General features: G+C 42.2%; 1 protein-coding gene across 5 annotated transcripts in view; it reads right to left on the bottom strand.

Moving 5' to 3' along the window:
- The window catches only part of SLC41A3 (solute carrier family 41 member 3), a 71098-nt gene that overhangs the window by 13882 nt on the left and 31262 nt on the right, over positions 1-25954 (bottom strand). For 3 of the 5 annotated variants that reach the window (XM_054587309.1, XM_054587308.1, XM_054587311.1), the window contains 3 exons: positions 17487-17594; positions 5448-5519; positions 672-816 (listed from right to left, as the gene is read on the bottom strand). In XM_054587309.1, coding sequence (XP_054443284.1) covers positions 672-816; positions 5448-5519; positions 17487-17594 — 325 coding nt within the window. Of the gene's footprint in view, positions 1-671; positions 817-5447; positions 5520-13237; positions 13363-17486; positions 17595-25954 lie in introns of those variants that run through there. The other 2 variants (XM_054587312.1, XM_054587310.1) reach the window with 2 other exon arrangements.

Genomic DNA, 25954 nt, shown 5'->3' on the forward strand with positions numbered 1-25954 from the left:
ACAGGAGATGGGGCCTCCAGCTTGGAGGAACTGACATTGTAGCAGGAAGGTGACACAGAAAATGAACAAAGAAACAAGATAAGTGCAGAGTTTCCCAAGTGTTCTAAAAGGATACTAGCATGGTGCAATAGAGCATGGTCGCAGTGGGGGATGGGAGGGGGTGGAGTACAGTACTTGTGAAGGAATAGTCAGGAAATGCCTCTCTGAAGAGATGAAATTTAAGCTAAAAGCTGAACTTTGCTTCCCACTGTGACTGCAGACTGAAGAGCCCACCACAGGCCCATATGTAAGCCATGCTCAAGAAATGGTTAAGTACTGACTGAATGACTGGATAAATGAATGAATGAATGAATGAATAGATGAACAGATGACTGTGCCTATGGAGCACAGGCCAGTTCTTTAAACAAGCAGAGGGAAGGGAAATGAAGTTAGCAGTTCCCCCTGGCGCATACATCCTGCCCAAGTGGGGGGCTCACTGTCCTCTTCACCTGCCCACAACATGGGTCATGACCTGGCAGTCTCTTCCCCATTCCCCAGCAGGACACCGAGGCTCCACCATTAGTGCTCCATCTTTCGGAATCAAAAGAACAAAGATCTGACAGTGGAGCTCTGAGAAGTGGAGCACGCAACCAGCCAGGAGAAGGAAGGGGCTGGGTGGGGGAACAACTCACCAAGTGCAAAGGCTGCAAGGAATGAGGTGCTGACACTGCTGGCACACAGCAACTTGACTGTTGCAAAGTCCAACTCCCCACTAGACACAGCTCCCAGCAGCAGGGCAGCCATAGCAGCCAGGAGCCCTACGATGGTGGCCTGCACCTGTTGGGCAGAAGTCAGAAACGTGAGAAAGGGTCCCTCCGACCATCACTACCCTCCCTGCCCTTCACCATGCCTCCTCTCAAACCTTGAGAGGTCAGGGGAAAACAAAGACAAACACCTTTCTTCAACCCAATTCCCCCGAAAACTACTACTTTCACCTCTGCTTCTGTTCCATGTCATCTTCAATGACAGAGTCTAGTTCTTCATCTTGTTCTCAGCCCTTGGTCAAAGGCCACCAGGTTCTGGCCCACAGCTCCTCCCTCACTGCTGTGGGCAAGAGGTTGTAACCTCCAACAGCATAGACTGTGGATATGCCCTTGGGGAGATGCTCCCTGGTCTACAGCTACAACTCAGAGGCCTTTGTGCACACTTCCCATTTCTCTCCTCTTCCTTTCCTCCCTTGGCACTTGCCCTGCATGCTGGTGCTCTGTTCTCTGCATTCTTTCCTGCCCCCACTGCAGTTCCCATCTTATCCAGGAGGGTACATCTATGTACCCACTCAGGCCAGTACCAACGGTGCTTATATTTGAGTATTAATATTGGCATCTCCTCTCAGTAGTCTAAAACATCTCAATGGAAACGTGCTATTAAAGAAGGTTGAATAAACAGAATTTTACCATATATATAGATGGGGCAAGTTGGTTCTTTAGAGATGGAAATGCCCTCCAGTTTCACCTATATAATTCCAATCAAAGTTCTAACAAGATTTTTCATGAAACTTAACTGATTTCAAGTTTCACAAAGACAAGTAGATGTGTGAAAATAACCAAAACAATTTTCAGAAAGGTCAACAGTGAGTTTTGGCACGTTATTATCAATATGTATTTAAAGCTGGTAATAAAAACAGGGTACATTGGCAGAAAAACAGAGAGATCAACATGACAGAATTGAGTCCAGGAATAGAATCATGAATATATGAAAATTTAATATGATAAAAGGCATTTGAAATCTATACAACTAGTGAATAGACAGAGTAAAAGAAACTGCATATCTGTTTGGGGGGAAAAAAAAATCCTGTTCTATACCATTCACAAACATGCACAACTAAACTTAAAATCTAAAGTGTGTCCTGGCCTGGTGGCTCAGTTGGTTGGAGCATCATCCCATACACCAAAAGGTTGATGGTTCAATCCCCATTTGGGCACGTACAGGGGGCAACCAATCGATGTTTGTCTCTCACATCGTTGTCTCTCTCTGTCTCTAAAATTATTGCAATAAACATAGCCTCGGGTGAGGGTTAAAACATTTCTTTTTTAAATCTAAAGTGTGAAATAGGAGAAAATATATAATACCAAGTTTTGGATTTTAGATTACTACTACCAAAGATACATCATTTAAAATCAATAAAGAAAACTACAGATAAACTTTTAAGTCCAAGTGTGACTTAAGACAAGATAACACAAAATTCAAAGACAGAGACAGACTTGGAGAAAATATTTTCAACATATATAATAAAGGATTAGTATCAGAATAATGAAGTCCACTTTACAAATCAACAATAATAACATAACCTGATAGAAAAATGCACAAGGGAGGTGAACAGGGGATTCACAGAAGAGGAAACACAAAGGGCCAAGAAACATGCAAAAAGATGACCAGCCTCCCTAGTAGTCAGGAAAATGTTAAATGAAGTCACAATTTGAACGCATCTTATTTATTTGTAACCACTGTTAGCCTTCCTCTATTAAAAGTTACGCAGTGTCTTATTTTCTGCTGGGGTCCTCAGGTCTGAGAAGGGACTGGATCTCAGCCCTAATCTGTGCTCACCAAATAAATGAATGAATGAATCTATGAATGGATGGAATACACTATTTTTACCCACCAGAACAGGTAAAATTAAAATTTTAAAGGTTGATGACAAAAAAATACATATTGACAAATATATGGAAAATGGTCCTTATACATTGATGGTGGTAAAATTGGTACAGGAATTTTGGAGGAAAATTTAGATGTAAATTACCCCTACATCTTATAATCGAGCATTTCCCAGGGAGAGAACTGTAAATGTGAACAAAGAACCACGTAATGATAATGATATTTAGAGCTGCTATTGTCTGAGTGCTTACTATTTGCCATTGTGATTTTCATGTATTAAATCATTAAAAGTATAAATGACAGAATTATATGTATAATATTTTTATTTTTAAAAATACAGAAAGTCACCATATATTGCGTATGGCTATATATATATCCAAAAGTAGTTTAGAAGAATACTTTCAATGCTGGTCAGGTTATGGAGAAACCCATACTTCAAATATTAATACTAGTGCTATAATTTAATACTAAGAAATCAAATATTTTGTAATGCTTTTGGGGAAAATGTGGAGCTTTCATCTGTTCATATCTTGTGAACTTGTAGAAAGTTCTCTTAAGAAATTTGTGCAAAAAAAAAAAAAGAAGGAATTCGTGCAAAAAGAGAACATTTTCATTGCAGTATAATTTAACAAGTAGCAGCTTCAAAACAATTGCAGGTACACCCACAGGGTGTTAGTTAACTGAAGTGGGACAGGGCCAGGTGGGCCACATTTGCATTGGCCTGCTGGCCCAGCTCTCAATAACTGCCCTTCAATCATACTGCGGAATTTCCAGGCCCTACTAGATGTTTATGACTTTAAATACCATTTTGGTTCTATTTACATGATGGAATATACTGAAGTTATTAAAAAGTTTGATTGTGAAACTTATTACACCATTTGTTTTGATGTTTAACTTTTAAAAAATAAAGGGAACAAAAGTATACCCTCACTAACATTTGGACGCTAGCATTATGTGTCAAGCTGCTGCCTGGCCCAGAGCAGGACTTAATAAATGTTTGTTAAGAATCAATCATGTGGAAATGTACATACATACAAACAAGAATTTGGTGTAAAACAGAAAAGTAAAACCAGTGACTTGTAGCTGAAGTACTTATTACATGCCCCTTGTCAGACCCACTGTTAGGAATGTCATGAGCGTCCATTTAATCTCCCAAGTTCTTCACCTACAGGTTTAATTTGCCTGTAATTATCCATATATCTTATGGTATATTACTGGTGGTCCTGGCCCATGAAAATCACCTGAAGTGGAGAAGGCAGACATCTAAACACAGAATTGCAACAAAGGCAACCCCAGCAACACATGCAAGGCACCAAGGAGCTGTACCTGCTGTCAGGTTGGAACTGAGACCTGACTGGAGTCTTTAAAGGGCTTCACTGCCAGGTGAAAAAAAAAAAAAGGACATTCCAAGCAGAGATAACCACATATGCAAGGCATGAGGATGGTAGGGAAGGTGAGACCAGACCATGAATGCCTTTTGGGCCAGGCCCACACTTGGACAAGGGGAACCAACAAAAGGGCTTAAGAAAGAAGAGGACTTATCAGCTTTAGATTTTAGAAAAGTTCGCTCAGGTGGCTATGCAGAGGTGAGCTGAAGGTCAAGAAGCCTGAAGCAGTTAAAGCAGTGAAGAGGTTTGCAGTCAGCCAAGGGACCAAGAGGCTAAGGCAAGGAGGGCAGGGCTGGATTCCAGCATAGCTCAGAGGTAGGATGCTCATTTACTGGCTGAAAGGACAAGGGGCAGAGAAGCTGAGGGTGACTCAGTTTCCAACTGATTAAATGGTAAGAACGTTCTCTAGACATAGCTAGCATGATTGATTAACATGTGCAAAGCAGACATCATGCTTCTCCCATGATCCACAGCTCACAACAACTTACCTTACAGGTAAGGTGAAGTGACCCTGAGGGTCCTCAGCTGGTTGGCTCTCAGAGTGAGCTTTCAACCATCAAACTAGACTGAGTTAGGTACTTCAGACAGTTGAGTGTGAGGAGGGAAGGTGATAGGCCAGATCTGGCTATGCTGTTTCAGGGAGACTTTTGGGACAGGTAGATAGATGCCCAGTAGAGAGCTATAGATAGGGGGTCTAGAGCCCAGATGAGGGGTAAAGTCAGTATCCTCCTAATTTGGTGAACAGGGAGATATGGCTAATTGAGTCTGTGTACCTTGCCCATGCCACCAGTTAATAAATGATGACCTTAACTCCAGGACTGTCTGATCTCAGAGTCCAGGTTGTTTGTGCAGATACATGCTGTCCCCAGCCAGAGAAGCCCAGGAGGTTCTGGAGTGAGCCACTTCTTGTCTAGATCCAACTCCACCTTTCCCTGAGCCCCTAAGCCAATCTTTTCCAAGGCTCTCCGAGTCAGGCTTCCTGAATGAACAGGATGAACACTTAGCCCAACTAGGTTCTGGTAGAAGGATATGTAACTTTGAAAGAACATGCAGCATTTAAAGGACAAAGGGGAGGGTCTTGCAAGGCTGAAAAGGGATAGCTAGAGAGGTAGAAGTGGGGCCAACGAGGAATTTCCAGGGAGGGATGATGTACAGATGCTCCAGAAAAAATAAGTAGGATCACATGCACAAGGCAATCACGGGGAAATGGCAGCAACTCTGGCAAGCACACTTTGCATAAAGTGGGAAGAGAAGGCATCCTAGGCTACGGGAAAAAGAAGTGAGCAAGTATACTTGCTCCCATCCCCGAATCTCAGTCCAGAGCACAGGGATAAGGGCTCACTTTGCCTTCATCCTTCCTACCTGGAGCGGGCCTGGAAATTCAAAAGGGGGAAAGGGATCCATCAATCAGGCAAAGGGGAGAGTCACCTGAATGAGGGCGAGGTTACTACTGATGACTCTGTGTTGCTCCTGGGGGTCATCAATTTGTCCAGTGTTGGCCTAGCATGGAGAGAGAGGGGCAAAGAGTAAGTATGGCTAGGCCCAAAGCTAGGTCATTCTTTCCAGGAAAAGACAGTCCCTCAGGAGAGTAATCAGCAAATACCATTTCATTGTCGTTAAATTATTCTAATCAGCATTCCAAACAGTGACTTGGGAGTGTAGCAGTAAAGACACAGGTACCTTTAAGAAACAGATGGTGCCATGAGCCATGTCTTCCATGTCCAAGAGTGCACACACATGTATATACATGCATACACAAGCATGTCACCCACAATTTTAGGGCCATCTGACTGCCAAGTTCATTCACAGACCAAAGAGGAAGGACATCTCTGTGAGCTTGGCCTGCGTCCTCAGCCAGATCTTTGGCCATGTTCTCCAAAACACCTGTAGTTCCCTTCTTCCTGCTCCAGTGAGTCACATTTCAAAGGACCACCAACCACCCCAACTTTATCTCTGCAACTGATCTTGTTTCAGAAATGCATTTAAGTCCCTCTTCTCTTAGGATAAAAAAAGAGGACCAGAAATACAACTTTCTCCTTTAAAAATGGTAGTCAGCTCCAAATATCAGCATTTGCCAGCAAAATTCTGTACGTAGATAAGAAAAAGTTTCAAAACAAATATATTTTCTTAGTTCCTTTGTACTGAGTTTATTAAGTTCCTAAACACCACTGGAAAAAATATAATCACATTTATTTGTACAAAAGGGGGAGGCTTTTTGTCTTCAGTTTGACAGATGTCTGAGATATATCTCGTAGCCTGAGTCACCTCTTCCTACAGACAAACACCCACCTCAAAAGTCCTTGTAGGAAAAAGGGCACAATGTGGAACGGAACACAGCTGCAGACTCCACGATGTGCCCAAAACACAAGGCCAGCACGTTCATCCTTCCTCTCTGCTCCAGGCCTGCATGGTGTGCTCCTGGGGCTCAATGTTTCCTATCAATCAACCAATTCCAAGGCTGGTGCTGCTTTTATCAGATAAAGGGTTTGCTGCTGGCTTATGACCCCTGAGTACGAATCTGAAAGATATTCCTTTCTCAAGATGTTTTATTTCTATCTTTGTAAAATGGTTAAAATATACAAATATATAACCTGTATGACCCATGCAACAGCCATTTTTCTGTGTGAAGGCGCCTGTTGGTGCCCATAGGTACATTACAGAACAGGGAGTAGAGAGTTGAGGAAGCTTGGAGATCTCACAGAGAGGAGGGAAGAAGAGTGCCAGAGGGAAAGAAGCTGTGGGAAGAGGTAGTATGTTAAAGAACTAGGATTTTGGAGTATTCAGAAGCATTTATAGGCCAGCAGATGGGCAGCTGCATGGGATGGAGATGAAGGTCAGTGGAGCTAAAGTTGTCCAAAAATTGGGAGGCTTGAGTTTGAATGAATTATACATGTGGATACTGAAATAATCCAGGATGGTGGTGGGATTTGGTATGGAGATGAACACTGTTAGAGGGCCCACTTTCCAGGCCTGTAGGGGGCTGACTGAGTGGAAAAGGAGAGGAGGGAGCAGGACAGGATGGTGAGAGTGCAGCATGTCTACTAGGCCAGCAGGATAAACCATGGGTAGGGGTCCTCAGGGGGCAGGTCTCCATCAAGGTAGAGGGACATTTCTTAACTTTGGATGGTGGTCCTTCAGATATCAGGGTAAGAGCTTGAGGAACAGCACCGGTCTAAGCACAGGCTTGGTGGCTTTTTGCTAAGACTGCAAAGAGAAATTTTGTGGGAAGTTGGAGCATCCTTTATAGACATAAATCCAAATTCATTTCAACAGAAGAGGTTAAAGGAAGCCCTTCCTAAATGTGTATTTGATTACATATATTTACACATTTTAAATCTGTTACCTCCTAAGTATAGGTTTCTATAAGAAATCCTCTGGGATCCTCTCTCAGTTCTAGATTTTCTAATCTTTCCTTATTGCCTGCATGAAACAGTCTGCTCTCACTGATTCAGATCATAGTGTGGTGGATATTCTCCAGGCACCTCTCTGGCTCTAGGTTGTGCCTGGAAGGCTGACCTGTGTGGCTGCATGTACAAGTTCCCTTATCATATTGCTTCTGCTTGGTTCTGGCCAATGGGGAGCCATGGAAAGATACTGGAGAGCCAGAAGAGAGTGAGATTGGGCTGTGTATATCTCTCTGTCCTTCCCACTGGCCAGTGGCTGCATTCCTTCACCTAGACCTGCAGCTCCAGCCAGATGGCCTTCTCCTAGAGCTACAGGATCAACTGTTACCAGTTCCATAAAAAAACCTACTTCCTGTCCCTTTAGGCCTTGAGTAATCATTACTTTCCATTGTTGCCAGTCATGGGGTGTTTCCCTGTACCTTTTTGGTTCCCCATTCCCTTGCCCACAACTTGATGAATGAACTCACTATAAACTCTGCTCAAATACAATCTGTGTGCCACCTCTTTCCTGCCAGGATCCTGACTTACACACTAAGTTATATCTTCAGGAGAACATTTAGCCCATTCACAGTAAAATACATTTGTCACTCTTTTGTATATTTTTTTTCTAATAACAAAAAATATGTATATTTACTAGGTTAAGATGGAGGAGTAAACATAAGTTTTGTTATTTTTCTCCTTACCAAAATTGGGAGTAGGGAAAGACAACCTTTTCATTTGTTCCAAAATTAACACAAAGTTTCCTGTATACCTTTTCCCCAGCTTCTCTGGATACTAACATCTTACACAACCACGGGACAATCATTAACTACTAAGACATTAACACTGATTGGTATGACACTATTGACTAAACAAGAGAATGTGTTTGGACTTCCCCAGTTTTTCCACTAATGTCCTTTTTCTGTCTCAGGAAATAAATCAGGATGGTCCATTAAATTTAGTTATCACCATCTCCTTGGTCTCCTCCAATCTGTGACAGTTCCTCATCATTTGTTGTCTTTTTATGACCCTGAACCCTTTGAAGAGCACTGATCAAATATTTTGCAGAATGTCATTCAGCTTGGGTTTGCTCATGTTTAAACTGAGATTATGGGTTCTGAGGAAGAAGACTGCAGCGGTGAAGTGGTCTTCTCTTTGGTATCGGGGGGTGCATGACACTAATGTGGCTGATTACAAGTGATGTTAACCTTGATCACAGGGGAAGGTGGTATCTGCCAGGATTCTCCACTGCAAACTTAACTATTTTTCCCTTCCCACACTCTGTTATTAGGATTCATTAGGTCCAGTCCACATTTGGGGAAGGGAATTGAACTCCAGCTCCTAGAAGACTGCATATCAAGGATTTGAGGACATATGCTAAAACCACCACAGCAATTCACAAATATTTGAGAGGATACTTTGAGGCTATGCAAAGATCCTATTTCTCCTAAAAATGCTACCCACTAATTCATCAGCAGATTTTGCCTGCAACAATGATCACTGTGGGATTTTAATGGCGATTTTATATTTCTGTCTTTCCACATTTATTAAATTTTTCTCTAAGGTACAGTTGTACTTTCTCTCCCATTTATTTATTGACTTACTTATTTATATGATATATAAGGACTCATGGGTAGTTATTTTATTCTTGAGGTCATAAAACAGTAGTATTTACCTTGTTGCTAAAATTGCTCCAAATGTGGGCAATGCGAGCTCTTTCAGATTGGTTCCTACTTCTTTCTGACATGCCTCACATTCATTTTAGCACCACCTTACTTTCTGGCGCTATCAGATTCCAGACTCATCTTGTATTTTCCCTTGCCCCAGCCATTTTCTCAAGGATACTGGTTCCTTTTATTGGAGAATGGTATCAGAAAACAAGGTCTGGGCACCAGATATATATGGTGCTACTGGGGTAGTATTGCTTCTAGATCCTCTTAGTGGGTAGAGCTAGGAAATGTATACATGTATATTAACCCATGTATGTATGCATAAACATCCATATTTATTTTTGTATTGATCTGCATACATATTAAAATAAACATGAGTTCATACTGATTTCTCTGCCTCCAATCCAGTATCACAGGATTCATTCTAGCATTGAGGAGACAAGTTTTTTCATTGAGGAGACAGGTTTTTGTTTTTTTGTTTTTTTTAAGAGTGCTAGAAAACAAGAAGAGTTACCTATAGCGTAACACAGATTATGAGGAATCTCTGATCACTGGAAGGCAGATGAGAGTTAGGTTGACAGAAGAACCATAACCTAAAATTAAAGCAGGAAAGGCATACTGCACAAAGCAGAGGTGATGCTGGGGACAATGGGAGCAGAAGAGCGGCTAGGACAACTGAAAGAGTATTTGGTTTGGAAAGCAATGCAGGAGATTTAAGGAGGGCTGGCCTCTTCCCTTGCCTGCCTGGTTTCTGCAAACAGTGGGACCTCTGGCCACCTGGGTCCAAACAGAAGCATCAACAGTATGTGTCTTGGGGTAATAAAAAGAGCAAAGCAGTGTTGGGAAACATCCCATCTGGTTTCAGGGACTGTAGACCCGCTGACAGGTTAGAGGGCCCCAAGGCTGGAGCTAATCAAGGAGGCCTTGGGAAAACAGGCCACCGAGGAAACAAAACCTGTCCCCCTGGCAGGGGCACAGCTCCTGCCTCCCTCACATCACCCTGTGATGGTCAGTTGTTGACAGGTAAGTTTCCTCATGAGGAGAAACAACCTAAGATAGACATTGGCCGGTATGGGCAGCAGACAAGGACTTGGGGGACATGGAGAAAGGGCAAAAAGGCCTGCACCCCTCGGCGTGGCTTGGACATGGCCAGAGTCCTCATTCTATCTGAAAAAGTCTCCTTGTCTCTTGGTGGCTCTGCCCTGCCCGCTTGGCTCAGGCTTGGAACAATAAATGCAGGTACAGCCCTAAATTGGATCAGGCCTTTCCCTGGGACAATCAGGCCTAGAATTAAGTTCCTCTGAGCATGCTTTGTTCTTCCCTCAAAAGCAATGAAAACTGGCTCATACTGGGAAGAGGATTTACATTATTCATAGACTCTGACCTGAGGCAGATCTCCTGTGTTCCTCCAGTTGTTATCCATGATCTCAATTTGTTTTCTGTACACATAGCCTTTTGACATTGATTGATGAGCTCTGCTGTAAACCCCTGTGCATATGGTTCTCAATAAAAGCCTTTGGATACAGGGCTTCGGGGCCTTCTCTCTCCTAGAGGGAAGAGCTATGTCCCCTCTCCTGGCAAACAGAGAAGTTTGCAACAATCTGTGTTTATTGCCCCCATCCATGACAATCTTGGCACGGGCTCTGTGAGATTCAGAGTCCTGCTCCCTCTTCAGTTGGCTCTGGACAGTAACCCTCAGATCAGGAGCCCTGCACTCAACCTTAGTGCTCCCTGCAACGCGTCGCTCCCTGTGACAAAGCAGTGCCTAGAGTGACCATTAGAGGGACACAGAGTGCCCAGATCTATAAGACCAGTTTACTGGCATATACCTCCACGCAACCCATTCTGACTTGAGCCCCAAATCACAGAGGTAGCCTGCTCTAAAGAAGGCAGCAATCACAGATACACAGAGTAAAAGAAAACCTAAAATATAACATTGCTTAACCAAACAATAATCACTGTTATCTAAAGGACAACTGCAGCCATGAAAAAGCTATGTAGATACTTGAGGATACAAACTCTGTTATCTTATGCATATTTTTATCCTTTTGGTTATTTCCTTTTTACATTTATGCAAGGAAATTTTTATGGGTAAAATTGTGTCCCCCCAACAAAAAAAATAATTTGAAGTCCTTGTACCTCTGTATTTGACTTTGTCAATGGCATTGCTGCAGTTGTAATTAGTTAAGATGAAGTCATACTAGAATAGGTGGGCAGCTAATCCAATATTACTGCTGTCCTTATCAAAAGGGGAAACTAGGAAACAAAGAGGAAAGAGGCAGAAAACCAAGTGAGGATAAAGGCAGAGATAAGGGTAATGTGTCTCCAAGCAAAGGAACTTAAAGACTGCCAGAAAACTACTAGAAGCTAGAAGAGAGGCATAGAACACAGAAGCTAGAAGAGAGGCATAGACTATTCTCACTCCTAGGTTCAGAAGAAACCAAACTTGCCAAAACCGTGATCACCAACTTACAACTTTCAGAACTTTGACACAATACATTTCTGTTGTTTAAGCCACTCAGTTTGTAGCATGTAGTTACAGGCAGACCTAGGAAACTAAAAGTATTACATGACTTCCAATTTAACTATGACAGGCCAAAATCTTTCTTTTATGGATTCTGCATTTGTTCTGCTACTTAAAAAGCATTTATTATCAGTAGATTCTAAAAATAATAGTGGGCTTTTCTGGTGACATGCTTCACTGTAAATTATTCAGTCTTTCCAAATATACATTTATGTATGACAAATTAAAGAAAAATACTTCTAAAGAATGAATTAATTATCTCAGAATTACTTATTAATGATTTAGTTTTTTCACTGATTTAAAATGCCAGTATTATCACATAATATATTATATTTGTAAATATCACAGCTTATTTCCAGAGGTTCATTTGAGACTGGTTGCAAAATACCTTCATTATTATAGCTGTAAATTAAATTCTAATATCTGGAAATTAAATTTCACCATTAGCATTCTTTCTTTTTTCACTACCAATATTTTCTTTTAGTTTTTTTTTATTTTTAAGAATTCAAGATGGTGGAGGAGTGAGTGAAAATCACACTAACCTCCTCCCAGGAACAATCTGGAATTACAACTAAATTGTGGAGAAATCACCTGGAAAACAACTGAACAATAGCGACAAAGGAGCCTTAAAATCTCAGACTGGCAGAGGAATTGGCTTTAGCACAACCTAACTGTTGCCCTCTTGCTCAGGCAGAACACTCCCCTGGGCAGCAGCAGCATGAAAGGACACAATAGTCACGCTTCCAGTAGGCTCTGTCCTAGCCCGGTGCTGCGCAGGCCAGGGTGCTGAGTACAGAGTGGCAGTCGCAGATAGTAGATCCTTGGCAGAAGGGGACGCAGAGTATTCTAGAGACATTAAGGAAAGTCTGGTGATAGAGTCATTGGGGAGAGAACTGAGGGAGTAGCTGGGGGTACCCTGGTGCTGACTCCTCCCCCATATGGCAGCAGCCATCTTGCTCAGGCAGAGACCACTCCCCTGAGTGGCAGCAGTGTGAAAAGATGCAATAGCCCCTCCCACAGTAGGGACTTTGCCCCGGCAGGACTGCTGAGGGCAGAGTGACTAGATTAACAAGTGGAGGAGATGGGGAGGTGGAATTTGGTGGAGTGAGTGGAAGTCACACTGACCTTCTCCCATAACCAAACTGGAAATGCAACTAAATTGTGGAGCAATCACCTGGAAAACAGTGGAACGATAGTGAGAGAGGAGACTTGGAGCCTTGGACAGACAGTGGAATAAGCTTTCGCAAAACCTAATGGGTGAGAAGTGCGGTGGAGGCTCCAGAGGGTGAGCTGGGTGCCCACAGGTGCCAGCACCAGAGGGATATTGAAATGGCTAGTTGGATCTCCCTAAGAAGAAAAGGGTCTGAATCATAAGCGGGGAACTCGCCTACAGCACCAGAACCCAAAAAAGCACACAAACAAAAGACAGCTGCGAAAAGCATAGTGGTGCCAGAGACAGGCGGCTGGAGACGCAAAGAGACATTTAAAGGGCCAAGGCAAAAATTTGCAATGGCAGCCACTTTCCTTGGTCTCTGGGAAGAGACGGGGTCAGAGTGGCCTGGAACCTGAGGAAAGATTGGTGAGGACAGCTCTGTGGAGAGAACTGAGACAGTGGCCATCGGGGCCCCGGTGACGACTCACCTCCCACTCTGCAGCCTCCATCTTGCTCAGGCATAAAGGACACAGTAGGATCACCCTCAGGACACTGCCCCAGCCAGGTGTTGCCCACAGGCCTGGGTGCTGAGTGCAGAGCACCTGGTGTAGAAAGTGGATCCTTGGCTAAAGGAGACACAGAGCTGCCTAGACACACTCGAGGAGAAAATGGAGACAAAAGCATTGGGGAGAGAACTGAGGGAGTAGCCAGGGCAATGTCGGTGCTGACTCCTCCCCCAACCCTCAGCTTCCATCTTGCCCAGGCAGACCAGTCCCCTAAGTGGCAGCAGCCTATAAGGACACAATATAGCCCCAGCCTCAGATGGCACTGCTCCACCCTGCGGTGCCTAAACCTGAAGGCTGAGGGCAGTGACAATTGTATTCTTCATTTCCATTTGTCTCTTATTGATAGTTTTTATGTCATTTTTCATGCTGATATAGTTTGCAGTAAGTTCCTCAAAGTTTCCCTATAGTTTTTGTTAATTCTCTTTGAGCTCACTGAGCTCTCTGAGGTTCCTTAGAACTGTTTTTTTTTTAAACTCAATATCTGATAGTTTACTTGTCTCTCATTTAGTTCTCTTTCTGGGGATTCCTTCTTTCCCTTTGACTGGGGGTTGTTTCTTTGTCTTCCCATTATTTGTGAGTCTTTTTTGCTTCTGCTTCTTAAATTGATCTGTGTTGATTTCCTGACTTTGTGGTATGAACTTCTATGGTAGGAGACCGCTGTTTTTACTTTCTGGATGTGCCTCTGATGATGTCAGATGTTGACCTTGTCTGACCTTAGGTAGTCTGTTATAGACTTCTGGGAATCTACTGTCTGTGGCTGTCTCCTTCAGTTGTTAATCTAGTCACTCTGCACTCAGCAGGCGGCTTAGACACCACAGGGTGGGGCAGAGTCCCTCGTTGGGGTGGGGTTATTGGATCCTTTCACTGTGCTGCTGCTCAGAGGAGGATCTGCCTGAGCAAGATGTCTGCTGCCATTTGGTGCATGAGTCAGCACCAAAATCCCACCAGCCACTCTCTGTTTTCTCCCCAAAGCCTCCAGTCTCTTCTCAGGTGTCTCTAGCCTATTCTGCCCCACCTTTGCTGGAGACCAGGTTAAGTGGCTGCAAATGAAAACGTATGCATTGGCCCTTTAAACAGCTCTTTGTGCCTCCAGCCACCTGTCTCTGGCAGAGAGCAACCCTGCTGCTTTTTGCAGTTAGCTGTTATCTGTGTACTTTTTGGGCTCTTGTGCTATAGGCTGGAGATCCCCTCTTATGGTTTAGAATCCACTCATCTCAGAGGGATCCAAGTGGCCGTTTCAATATCCTACTGGTGCAGTCACTGGTGGGCACCTCACCCACCTTCTCAAGTCTCTATCACACTCCTTACCCGTTAGGTTGTGCTAAAGCTGATTCTTTTTCTGTCCAAGTTATAAGGCTCCTCTTGCTATTGGTTAGTTGTTTGTTCCAGGTGATTTCTCCATATTTTAGTTGTAATTCCAGATTTGTCCTGGGAGGAAGTCGGTGTGACTTCCACTCACTCCTCTGGCATCTTGATTCTCTACTATTACCAATATTTTCTTGGCTATTCTCACTCATTCTTCCAGATAAGCTTCCCTAAATCCCTTTAGCAGATTGGTAAAAATTATATAAATTTTATAAACTAAGACAAGGAGAACTGATGGTTTACAACAATGACTACCCAGTCAGAAACTTCATATTTGCATTTTCAGATTTGTATTTCCCTTTTTAGGGTTTTATTTCCTAGGTCCTGTATATTTCTTTCTGAGGCTTCATGCTGAAGATGCTTTAAAATCAGTTAATAGTTTGATAGATAGCTCTTTTCCAATTGCATTTTGTAATTATTTTTAGTGTGTATAAATGTATATACATACATATGTTAATGTATATTTCAAATTTCATCCTGATATTTTAAAACTGGGGTCCTTTACTGAGCTTATTATCCTTAATGGTTTTCCAGTTAACTTGCTTAGAATTTTCCAAGAACACAAGCATATCAATAGCAAATTTTTCTCCTGCTTTCCAATATTTAAGGTCTCGTTTGCTCTCTGCGGCTTATTTAATTAACTAAACATCCAGAACAAGACCAATAAAATATTCTTGTTTCAAGTTGCACTGAGAGTTTTTTGTTTTTGTTTTTTTTTAAATGATGAATGGGTGTGAAGGAAATCGTAATCTACAGAGATTGGAACTGGATCAGAGGCTGCCAGGATGAAGTAGTGGGAGAAACTGGACTGATGACTGTAAAACAAAGTGAGAGAACCTTTTAGGGTGAGGGGAATATTTTAAATCTCAATTGCAGTAGTAGTACATGGATATATACATATTTATTTATTGTCAAAAATCAATGACCTGTGAACGTAAAATTTGTGAATTTTGCGTAGGTCAGGGATTCATCTGATTGGAGTGTTGTCCTGTACACCAAAAGTTTGCAGGTTCGATTCCTAGTCAGGGCACATGCCTAGGTTGTGGGTTTGACCCCCAGTTTTTAGAGAGCATACAAGAGGCAACTGATCAATGTTTCTCTTTCACATCAATGTCACCCTCTCTCTCAAATCAATTTAAAAAAATCCTCAGTTGAGGATTATAAAAAATTTAAAAATCTGTGTTTTTCTTATATTAATTTATACCTTAATGTAATGATTAAAACAATTAAGAATGAATGTTAAGTGCCTTTAATATTCTACTGTGATGATAAAGGGACTGTTCTCCTTGGATATACCTGTGTAGTGAATTATACTAAGTAATTCTATTTTCCCTCCATGTTTTACATATTTTAAAAGAATTACAGCATTAAGATATGATCATTGCAGAAAAGTGTTTAAAATACAGTTAAGTGTTATGAAATAAAAATGCAACATCTGAAATGCCAGCATGGCAGAGATAACAATCAACATTTTTTCCTGCCCGAACATTGATCAATATAATCAGGCATGTCAGTGTATACATGCATACATAGGTATCCATGTTTTGTGTATAAATGTGTATTTGTGTGTGCCTGCTTCATGTTACCTGCTGCTTAAAACATTTTGATGTCCTACAGGGCTCTACATGATCTGGTCCCATATGCCAGGTTCCCTGTTATTGCTATAACAAATTATTCCATAAAACAATAGAAATTTATTCTCTTAAAGTTCTAGTGGCCAGGGGCCTGAAATAAGTTTTATGGGGCTAAAATCAAGGTGTCAGTAGAGGCTTGCTCCCTCCAGAAGCTTTAGGGGAAAATCTGTTCCTTTGCCTTTTCCAGTAGGTACAGCTACATTTTTTGGCTTGTGGCTCTTTCTCCATCTTCAAAGTGGCAGAGGATCTTCTCTCTGGGACTCTGCTTCTCTCACAGTTCTTCTCTTTTGTATGAAACTTCCCTCTGCTTCCCCTTTATAAGGATTCTTATAATCCAGGATGTTCTCCCATGTCAAGGTCCTTAATCATATCTGCAAAAACCTTTTCCATATAAGGTAATATTCACAGATCCCAGTGATTAAGACATGGACATTTCTGGGGGCTATTGTTCAGCCAACCACCCCTCACCTATGTCTCCAGCTTCCTGTTCCAGGCAGCTCCCTCACCTCACCCTCAGCACTCCAACCAAATCTGTCGCTCTTCTCAGTTTCTTGAATACATCACACTTCCTCTCGCCACGGGCCTTTTTCAAATACTGTATATCAAATGGGCATCACAGAGAGAAAAAGAATTTCAATTCCCAGAAGATCTGGGAGAGATAAGAAGAGGGGCAAAGTTAGGAACCCTCTAGTTAGAGTCCACAAGAAAACACCTCTGGTTGTACAGCATTCAAGGAGCCCTTTTGGAGAAAACAACCCCTCACAGAGGTCATTAACAGCGTTTAATACTCTGTCTCCTCTATGAAATCCTCCATCAAACCCACAGTGAAGCCATAATAATGGCTTCAGTGTAAATGTGTGGAGCTGGGCTCAAGGTTGAGGTGGTTGAGCAAGGGCAGCATGTATGTTGGGCACAGGGACACAGAGTCCTACCTGACATGGGGTTAAAGAAGAAGCTCAGGGAACACAGGGGCTAAGCCCAGTCAGACCAGCAGTCCAACTTAGCTATGGAAAAACAGGATGGCAGGCATCATGACAGAACAAAACTCAATAACACTTGTCTTTTTGGAGAGTCCAACCCACCTACCCACAAGCTACTTCAGGGAGACCTAGTGATGCAAATATTTTCCTCGCCCGGGGGAAGTTGGCCCAGATGTCCAATTGTCTACTTACAGCTGTGGAGAGTCGTGATGCCAGTGTCATCTCCAGGTTCCCCTTCAGGCCCACTAAGGGTGGCACCAATGTCAACAGGTCTTTAACCTCCACAAATACTGGCCAGTGCTGGTGGGGACAGAATAAAAATCTCAATGCACACACACCTATTGGCATATCTTGGACATCTGTTGTGAGAAGCTTTCCATAAGTTACTTCTCACTCCCTGTAAAAATAAATGAATAAGATTATGTTTTTTAATGACTTTAAACTAAATAAAAATAATGATGAAGACCTGAAATTTTCTTACTACTATTCAGTAAACAGCTGTAGTGGCCTCAAGAGTCCCTTTCTCTGGTACTCAGCACCTGGGAAAATTGGGGGGTAGGCTTGGTCTAGCCTGTGGACACACTTTGTCAGGTGTGCCAATGTGTTGGTATAAATAGGAATTAGTCACCAATTTCAAAGTTGGGAGATTCAGATGAATTGGGAGAGCTGGGACTGAAGAGTGGTGCTGCTTTATCAGAAGCAGAGCCTCCAGGTGGCTCCACGCCTGCACAGCTGCTCCTGGGCACCAAGCCTGAGTGGAAGTTACCCTGGGTTGTCAAAAGGGGACTCTGGATTTGCCAAAACAGATAGAATGTTTCTCCACACAGGTCTCCATCAAACATAAAGAAATACAAATTAAAATTAAAAAGAATGAAAGCTATGCAGATTTCAAGAAAACTAGAAAAGAAAAAAATTCTTTGTAGAGTGAAAACTATTCCAACCTATTTAACATGCAAGTAAGTTAACACTCAATCAATCTGTAATGATCCTACTGACTTATTGGAGCTCCCTGGCCCCTACAGATGTCTGTGACCCCTATACTAGAAGGTCCTCCTAGTTTTGAAATGCTAGAACTGAAAAAAAAAAACCCCAAAACCAACTTTGTTATTGAGGAGATCGGAGGCCTGGGGTTTCCCATTCCCTGAGATAAGAGCTGTGTGAAGATATGTGGATCCACTCACCTCTGGGCCCTGGTGAGTCATCCGTAAAGCAGTAAAACAAGACATCTCACCAGGGCTGGAGGGGAAGAGATTGGGCCAGGCCCTTTTAACACCCATTGTTTATGGTGTTCACTCCCTCGTTACTCTCTTTACTTATCTACAAAGCTGTGAAATTCAGAATCCTTACCTGCTCTGATTGTAACTTTTTGAAAAAATTTGTGTTGAGAAGACAGACTTTTTTTTCATTTCCACTGTTTTGTCTACAACACAATCCTTCATACGCATTAAATTTGGCAGCATGTTTTTGCATATAATGCCTTCTCAAATTATAGACTTTGAAAACATGTACAAATTCCCTACAAATTAAGCAGAGTGCCTTACTATTTGCCTAAATAAAAAAGTGGTCATCTGTCTACTTTTCATTGAACAATACTCCGTCATCCATAATTTTTCTTTTTGGGAGTTCTTTTTTATTTTGAGACATTTTAGAAGACATGCTGGGATTAAAAATAATAATATCTTCCAACCAAGATGGAATTATACGTAGATATACTTTACTTTCTCGCATAACCAAAAGAAGGATAACAACAAATTTAAAAACAAAAAACTGTCAGAAAACCAGAACTGGCAGAAAATAGAACTGTATGGAAATCTGACAACCAAGGACTTAAAGAAGAAACGTTCAAAAGAAGAGATGCTTCTGGCCAAGTTGGGGGCATAGGTAGATAGACTTTACCTCCTCCCACGACCAAAAGAAGGACAACAAAAAATTGAAAAACGAAAGATAACCAGAACTGCCAGAAAATTGAACTGCATAGAAATCTGACAACCAAGGAGTTAAAGAAGAAACATTCATCCGGACTGGTAGGAGGGGCAGAGATGGGCACCCAGGGTGGAGAGGACACCTGGCAAGGCAGCAACTGGAAGACCGGTGGACCCACATTTCCATGTGGATAAACCAGGAAGAACATCTCGGGGGCACGACAGACTATGCAACCCAGGGTTCCAGCATGGGAAAAGCAAGCCTAAAAACCTTTGGATATAAAAACCTCTAGCAGTTGAGGCAGTAGGAGGAACCCCCAGCCTCACAGGAAAGCTCATTCGAAGGACTCACAGGGTCCCAGAACAAACACAAACCTACCTGCCCAGGAATCAGCACTAGAAGGGCCCAATTTGCTTGTGGGTACTGGGGTAAGTGACTGAAAGCCACTGAGAGCTGAGCAAGTGGCATTGTTACCTCTCTGACCCCTCACCCACACAGAGTGTCACAACACAGGGAGCTGGGTGGCCCCACCCTGGCAAATACTTAAGGCTCTGCCCCCATGTAATGTAACAGGCACACTGAGACAAAGAAATAAGGCCCAAATGAAAGAACAGATCAAAGCTCTTAAAAAAGAACTAAGCGATGAAAAGAGAGCCAACCTAACAGATGCACAGTTTAAAACACTGGTAATCAGGATGCTCACAGAACTGGTTGAGTATGGTCATAAAATGGAGGAAAAAGTGAAGGCTATGCAAAGTGAAATAAAGAAAAATATACAGAGAACCAACAGTAAAGGGGAGGAAACTGGGACTCAATGATATGGAGAAGAAGGAAAAGATAAACTTTCAACCAGAACAGAATGAAGGGATTAGAATTCAAAAAAAATGAAGAGAGGCTTAGGAAGCTCTGGAATAACTTTAAATGCTCCAACATCCAAATCATAGGGGTGCCAGAAGGAGAAGGGGAAAAGCAAGAAATTGAAAACTTATTTGAAAAAATAATGAAAGAGAACTCTCCCAATCTGGCCAAGGAAATAGACTTCCAGGAGATCCAGGAAGCTCAGAGAGTCCTAAAGAAGGTGGACCTAAGGAAGCACACAGCAAGGCACATCATAACCCAAGGCAACTACATTACCCAAGATTAAAGATAAGGAGAGAATCTTAAAAGCAGCAGGAGAAAAGGAGACAGTTACCTACAAAGGAGTTCCTGTAAGACTATCAGTTGATCTCTCAAAAGAAACCTTGCAGGCAAGAAGGGGCTAGAAAGAAGTATTCAAAGTCATGAAAGGCAAGGACCTACATCGAAGATTACCCTATGCAGCAAAGCTATCATTTAGAATGGAAGGGCAGATAAAGTGCTTCCCAGAGAAGGTCAAGTTAAAGGAGTTCATCATCACCAATCCCTTATTATATGAAATGTTAAAGGGACTTATCAAAGAAAAAGAAGAAGATTGAAACTATGAATAATAAAATGACAACAAACTCACAACTATCAAGAACTGAACCTAAACAAAAACAAAAACAAAAACAAGCTCACAAGCAACTAGAACAAGAACAGAATCACAGGAATGGAGATCACATGGAGGGTTATCAGCGAGGAAAGGGAAGGGGAGGAATGGGTGAAAAGGTGCAGGGAATAAGAATAATTGGTAGGTACAAAATAGACAGTGGGAGGTTAAGAACAGTATGGGAAATGGAGAAGCCAAAGAACTTATATGTATGACCCATGGACATGAACTAAGGAGGGGGGAATGTTGGGGGTGGGGATCAGGGTGGAGGGGGATAAAAGGAAGAAAAAAATGGGACAACTGTAATAGCATAATCAGTTACATACACTTAATAATAATAATATATAAGTGACTTTACTTTTATTATAAAAAATAATTGACAGGAAAATAGCAAGGTTTGGGACCTTTCAGAGCCTTCTTGGCTGCTGATGCAAGGTGGGGTGGAAGGCTGATTATAAAGCATGGTAGGTGATGTGTGAGATGTGGCCAAGATGTGGAAGTACCTTTAATAGTCACATAAGAATGCTTACCTGATTTCTAAATAACATGAAACACCTAACGCTGCAATGGTAGGTTGAAATATTATTAATAATCACTGCCTCACTAAATCACCATGAGCACATGTTATGTCTGATGGTGTCAATGCTATTGTCTGCACTTGAAAGATAACACACTGTAAGCCACACACCACCATAAAACAGAAGCCATGCATGCATACAAATAGCAAGAGAGTACCTACATTTATTTTATGTGACATTGTGACATGTCATCACAAAAAAGTCTCATGTTTTAAGTAAATTTATGATTTTGTGTTGGCCTGCATGCATTGCCATCCTGGGCCACATGCAGCCTGTGGGCTGGACACTCGTCCTAAAGGAAGCAGTGATCTCCAAGTGGGTGACTCCACGGGCTCTTCTAACCTCCATTCTGCTGCTTCCTCTGTGCTAGGGCATCTTCCACACCCCCCTCCCCAACCACCCAAACATGTACTAGACTCTCACTGTCCAACAAGCACATCTCTGAGCTCTCCCTGTACTATGCTGGCCTCTGTAACCATTCCATTTTGGCCTCCACTGAGGACTCCTTTTCCTTTTCCTGATATTTTAATTTTTTAAAATTTAATTTAAAGGATTTCCTTTTTCCAAATAGGAAAGCTACAAAGTTAGAAATTTCTCCAAAGTCTAATAATCCTTGATTTTAAATGGGCACAGGCTTTTCAACTTTGGCTAGTCATCAGGTAACACAATAGCCTCGTGGGACTGATTCAACCAGAACTAATACATCTTCTCAAGAAAACACAGATTCAATCTTTTTCAAGATTCTAATTCCATAGCTGAGGAGCTCCCACTTAAAGGACAGATTGGGAGAATCAAGATGGTGGAAGAGTAAATGGAAGTCACACTGACCTCCTTCCAGGACCAACCTGGAATTACAACTAAATTGTGGAGAAATCACCTGGAACAAACAACTGAACAATAGTGAGAGAGGAGCCTTGTAACCTTGGAGATAGGAGAATCGGCTTTAGCACAATCTAACTGCAGCAAAGTAAGAGGACCCAATAACCCCATCCCCCTGGATGGACTCTGCCCCACCCTGAGCTGTTTAAGGCATCCTGCTGAGAGCAGAGTGAATAAGATTAACAGCTGAAGGAGACAGCCACAAGCAGTAGATTACTGGAAGTCTCGAACAGACTGCCTAAGGTCAGACAGGGATGACATCTGACATAATCAGAGGCTGATCCAGAAGGTAAAAACAGCAGTCTCCAACCATAGAAGTTCACACCACAGAGTCAGGAAATCAAGACAGATAACTTAAGGAGGAGAAGCAAAAATGAAGAGTCTCACAAATAATGAGAAGACAAAGAAATACCACCCCCCCTCGAAGGGAAAGGAGGAATCCCCAGAAAGAGAACTAATGAAATAGAGGCAAGTAAGATGCCAGATACTGAATTTCAAACAATGGTTCTAAGGAAGCTCAATGAGCTCAGTGAGCTCAGAGAGAATTACAAAAAAACTACAGGGAAACTACGAGGAACATACTGCAAACGAAGTCAGCATGGAAAAGGACATAGAAACTACCAAAAAGAGACAAGAGGAAATGAAGAATACAATTTCTGAATTGAAGAACACAGAAAGAATCAAAAGCAGGCAAGATGAAGCAGAAGACTGAATCAGAGAGCTGGAGGACATGGTAGAAAAAAGCCCCCAGAAAGAGCAAGAAAATGAAAAAAAGACTAAAAAAAGAATGAAGAGGCATTTAGGGAAATGCAGGACCCCCTGAAATGTAGTCATATCCATATAATAGGAATACCAGAAGGAGAAGGGGATGAGGAAGGGATAGAGAACCTGTTTGAAAAAGTCATGATGGAAAACTTCCCTCATTTGAGGAGAGAAAAAGTCACATACGTCCAGGAAGCACAGAGGGCCCCATTCAAGAAGAACCCAATGAGGCCCACTCCAAGGCACATCATCATTAAAATGACAAATATCAAAGACAAATAGAGAATCCTAAAGGCAGCAAGGGAGAAAGAGGTAGTAACATATAAGGGGGCTCTGATACAGCTAGCAGGTGACTTCTCAACAGAAACACTACAAGCCAGAAGGGAATGGGAAGAAATATTCCAAGTAATGAAAAGCAAAGGCCTGCAACCAAGACTGCTGTACCCAGTAAGGCTCTCAATTAAAATGGAAGGCAAAATAAGGAGTTTCCCAGACAAATGAAGGCTAAAAGAATATACTTCCACCAAACCAGCACTGCAAAATATGCTAAAGGGACTGCTTTAAGATGAAGAAAAAGAATCTATGAATACCCAGTTCCTTTCAGTTCCAGTTCCTGGAAATTGGCAATTTCCCATTTGCCAGTACTTTATATTACCAATATTTTTTTAATACATATTTATCTGATTGTGACAATGATGTGTTATTTTAATTGTTCCTTTATTATTTGTTGAAACTAAACCAATTTTGGTATTAAAAAAAGAAAAAAGGACAGATTGAACCAGGCAAAGGAGATCAGGCTGCCACCAAACCACTGACTGCCTTGTGGTACACAAGGCTCCTGAGCAGTCCTTTCCCAGACCTGGATATCCCAACCCATTTGAAGTCTGCTTTCTGGTAACAGTAAAATCTAGAGTTCTGGAGCCCAAGGTTGCTGACATCCTGTTGTAATCCTGATTTTCCTTCATATTTCGTCTTCATTTCTCCTTTCCAAGGCTTGAGTTACCTTCCACAGCCACCCCACTCTCCATCTACAAGAGGCCTGAAAGAGGGAAAGGCTGGTAAAAGACCCCCTTTTGTGGGGGGCCCCATCCTTCTTATAAGTAGTCAGTTGGGTGTGGGCTAGGACACAATCATGGCCAAGGAGATTTGAGAAATCATGTCTAGACACATGAGGCATCCTACAACTATGTAGGACAAAGTCAACAAACATAAAATAGAAAAACATTAGGATTCTGAATACTACATTACCCTGTTAATCCAGTGAATTAATTAGTGCCAGAACTGTCTGATTTACAGACTTCTTTACAGGGATCATAAATGTTTTCCTTATATCTGCCTTCTGGGTGTTACACCTGCTGACCCAACTGTTGACTGAACCCTGATATCCCACAGGCCCCTCAAACTCAGGATTCTAAACTCAACCCCCCTCACCCAGCCTCCCTTGCCTTGCTCCACCCACTGTAGTTCCAAGAATCCCTCTTCCTCTGCCAGCCAGGACTTAATTAACCTCTTGTTTCCTGACATCCTGACATCTGGATTTTCATAACTGTCTTAAATTCTGACACTACCGTCTCCAGCAACACTTTAAAGACATCTATCCAGGGTACTGGAAAGGCTGAAGTAGGTCAAAAATAATCATTCTTGTGCTTGGAGAGCTCTGAATCACAACCACAGACTCCTAGTTTTTCCCTGTGGCCTAGAGCAACACACTCCAGGCCATCTCTGACCCCCTTTGCCAGAGTTGAGTTTTGTTGCACATATACGACCATGTCATCCAGCCCCTTCTAACCTTTCATTGCCAATTCCACTCCTGGACATGTACCCAAGAGATATGAATCCTTTTGCCCACCCACCCCCCAAAAACCCATGCTCACCTCCCCCCTAAAAAAATGCAAAAATTTCCTTGTCGTTTCCTGTCTTAAGAACAGCCAAAATGAATCCACAGTATTAGAAGAGACAAGAGTGGTTTAGGTTTGGCCAGGCATGGAGGGCTGAGAATGCTCTTGACCTGGGTGGTGGTTACTGAGGTGCATTAACCTTGAGATGGTTTATCAAACTTCACACATATGAGTTGTGCAATTTTCTACACTTCTGTGCTATACTTCAATAAAACAAATACATGATATCTATTATTAAAACAAAGAATGACAAAATCAACAACTCCCTTGTTCTCAATATGCAACTTAAAACTCCTGAGCAGAGCTGACATTGTCCCTCATGCCTTCCCAGAGCCCCATCTCCATGATAGTGGCATTCATGTTCCTCACTCTTCATAAACACACACTCATCTGTCCATATCTATGCACACACTGATCCCTTCACCTGGGATGTTTACTATTCCTCACGTAATCCTGGAAACTGCTACCTCATCCTTTAGGGTCCAACTCCAATGTCCGGCTAACTGTAGATTCTCTGACTCCTTTAGGAAGAATGGATTATTCCTTCTTCCTTCACAGGCAAATGTCTGCTCAGCTCACTGCCTCCACTCACTCACTCATTTGTGGGATGATCAAATGAGAATCTGCCTCACCCATTAGAGTACTGCTGAGAAGACTGGTCTGCTTCTGCTCACCACTGCACCCTCAGGGCCCAAGAGCAGCTAGCAGCATTCAACAAAATGTGCTGAATGAATAAAGGAGGGAACGGATGAATGACTGATTGCATCTATCCTACTCTGCCTTTGGCTCTCGGCTGCTCTAAGGCAAGGATCCTGTCTGATTTATCTCTGATTCAGTGTAGAGGGATTATATACCCTCTAACAATAAAAACCACTCTTACTGTCTTCAGGTACACATATGTATACATAAACCCCCAAAGGGTCTGAGAGGATATGCATGACTTCATAATACAGGAATAAGCTGAGAGTGAGGGCTGAGGCCAAAGAGGGTTTAACTTCACCTCCAACATTTATTTAATGAGAAAGAGAAAATTTTAATGAGAAAGAGAAATATTTATACCTTCCTTGTATTACTGAAAAAGAATTTTTTTGAAAAAATAAAAAACAAAAAACG

Source organism: Pteronotus mesoamericanus, unplaced genomic scaffold, assembly GCF_021234165.1.
Source record: "Pteronotus mesoamericanus isolate MK-2021 breed Mesoamerican mustached bat unplaced genomic scaffold, CSHL_Meso_final scaffold_118, whole genome shotgun sequence".
Taxonomy (NCBI): Eukaryota; Metazoa; Chordata; class Mammalia; order Chiroptera; family Mormoopidae; genus Pteronotus; species Pteronotus mesoamericanus.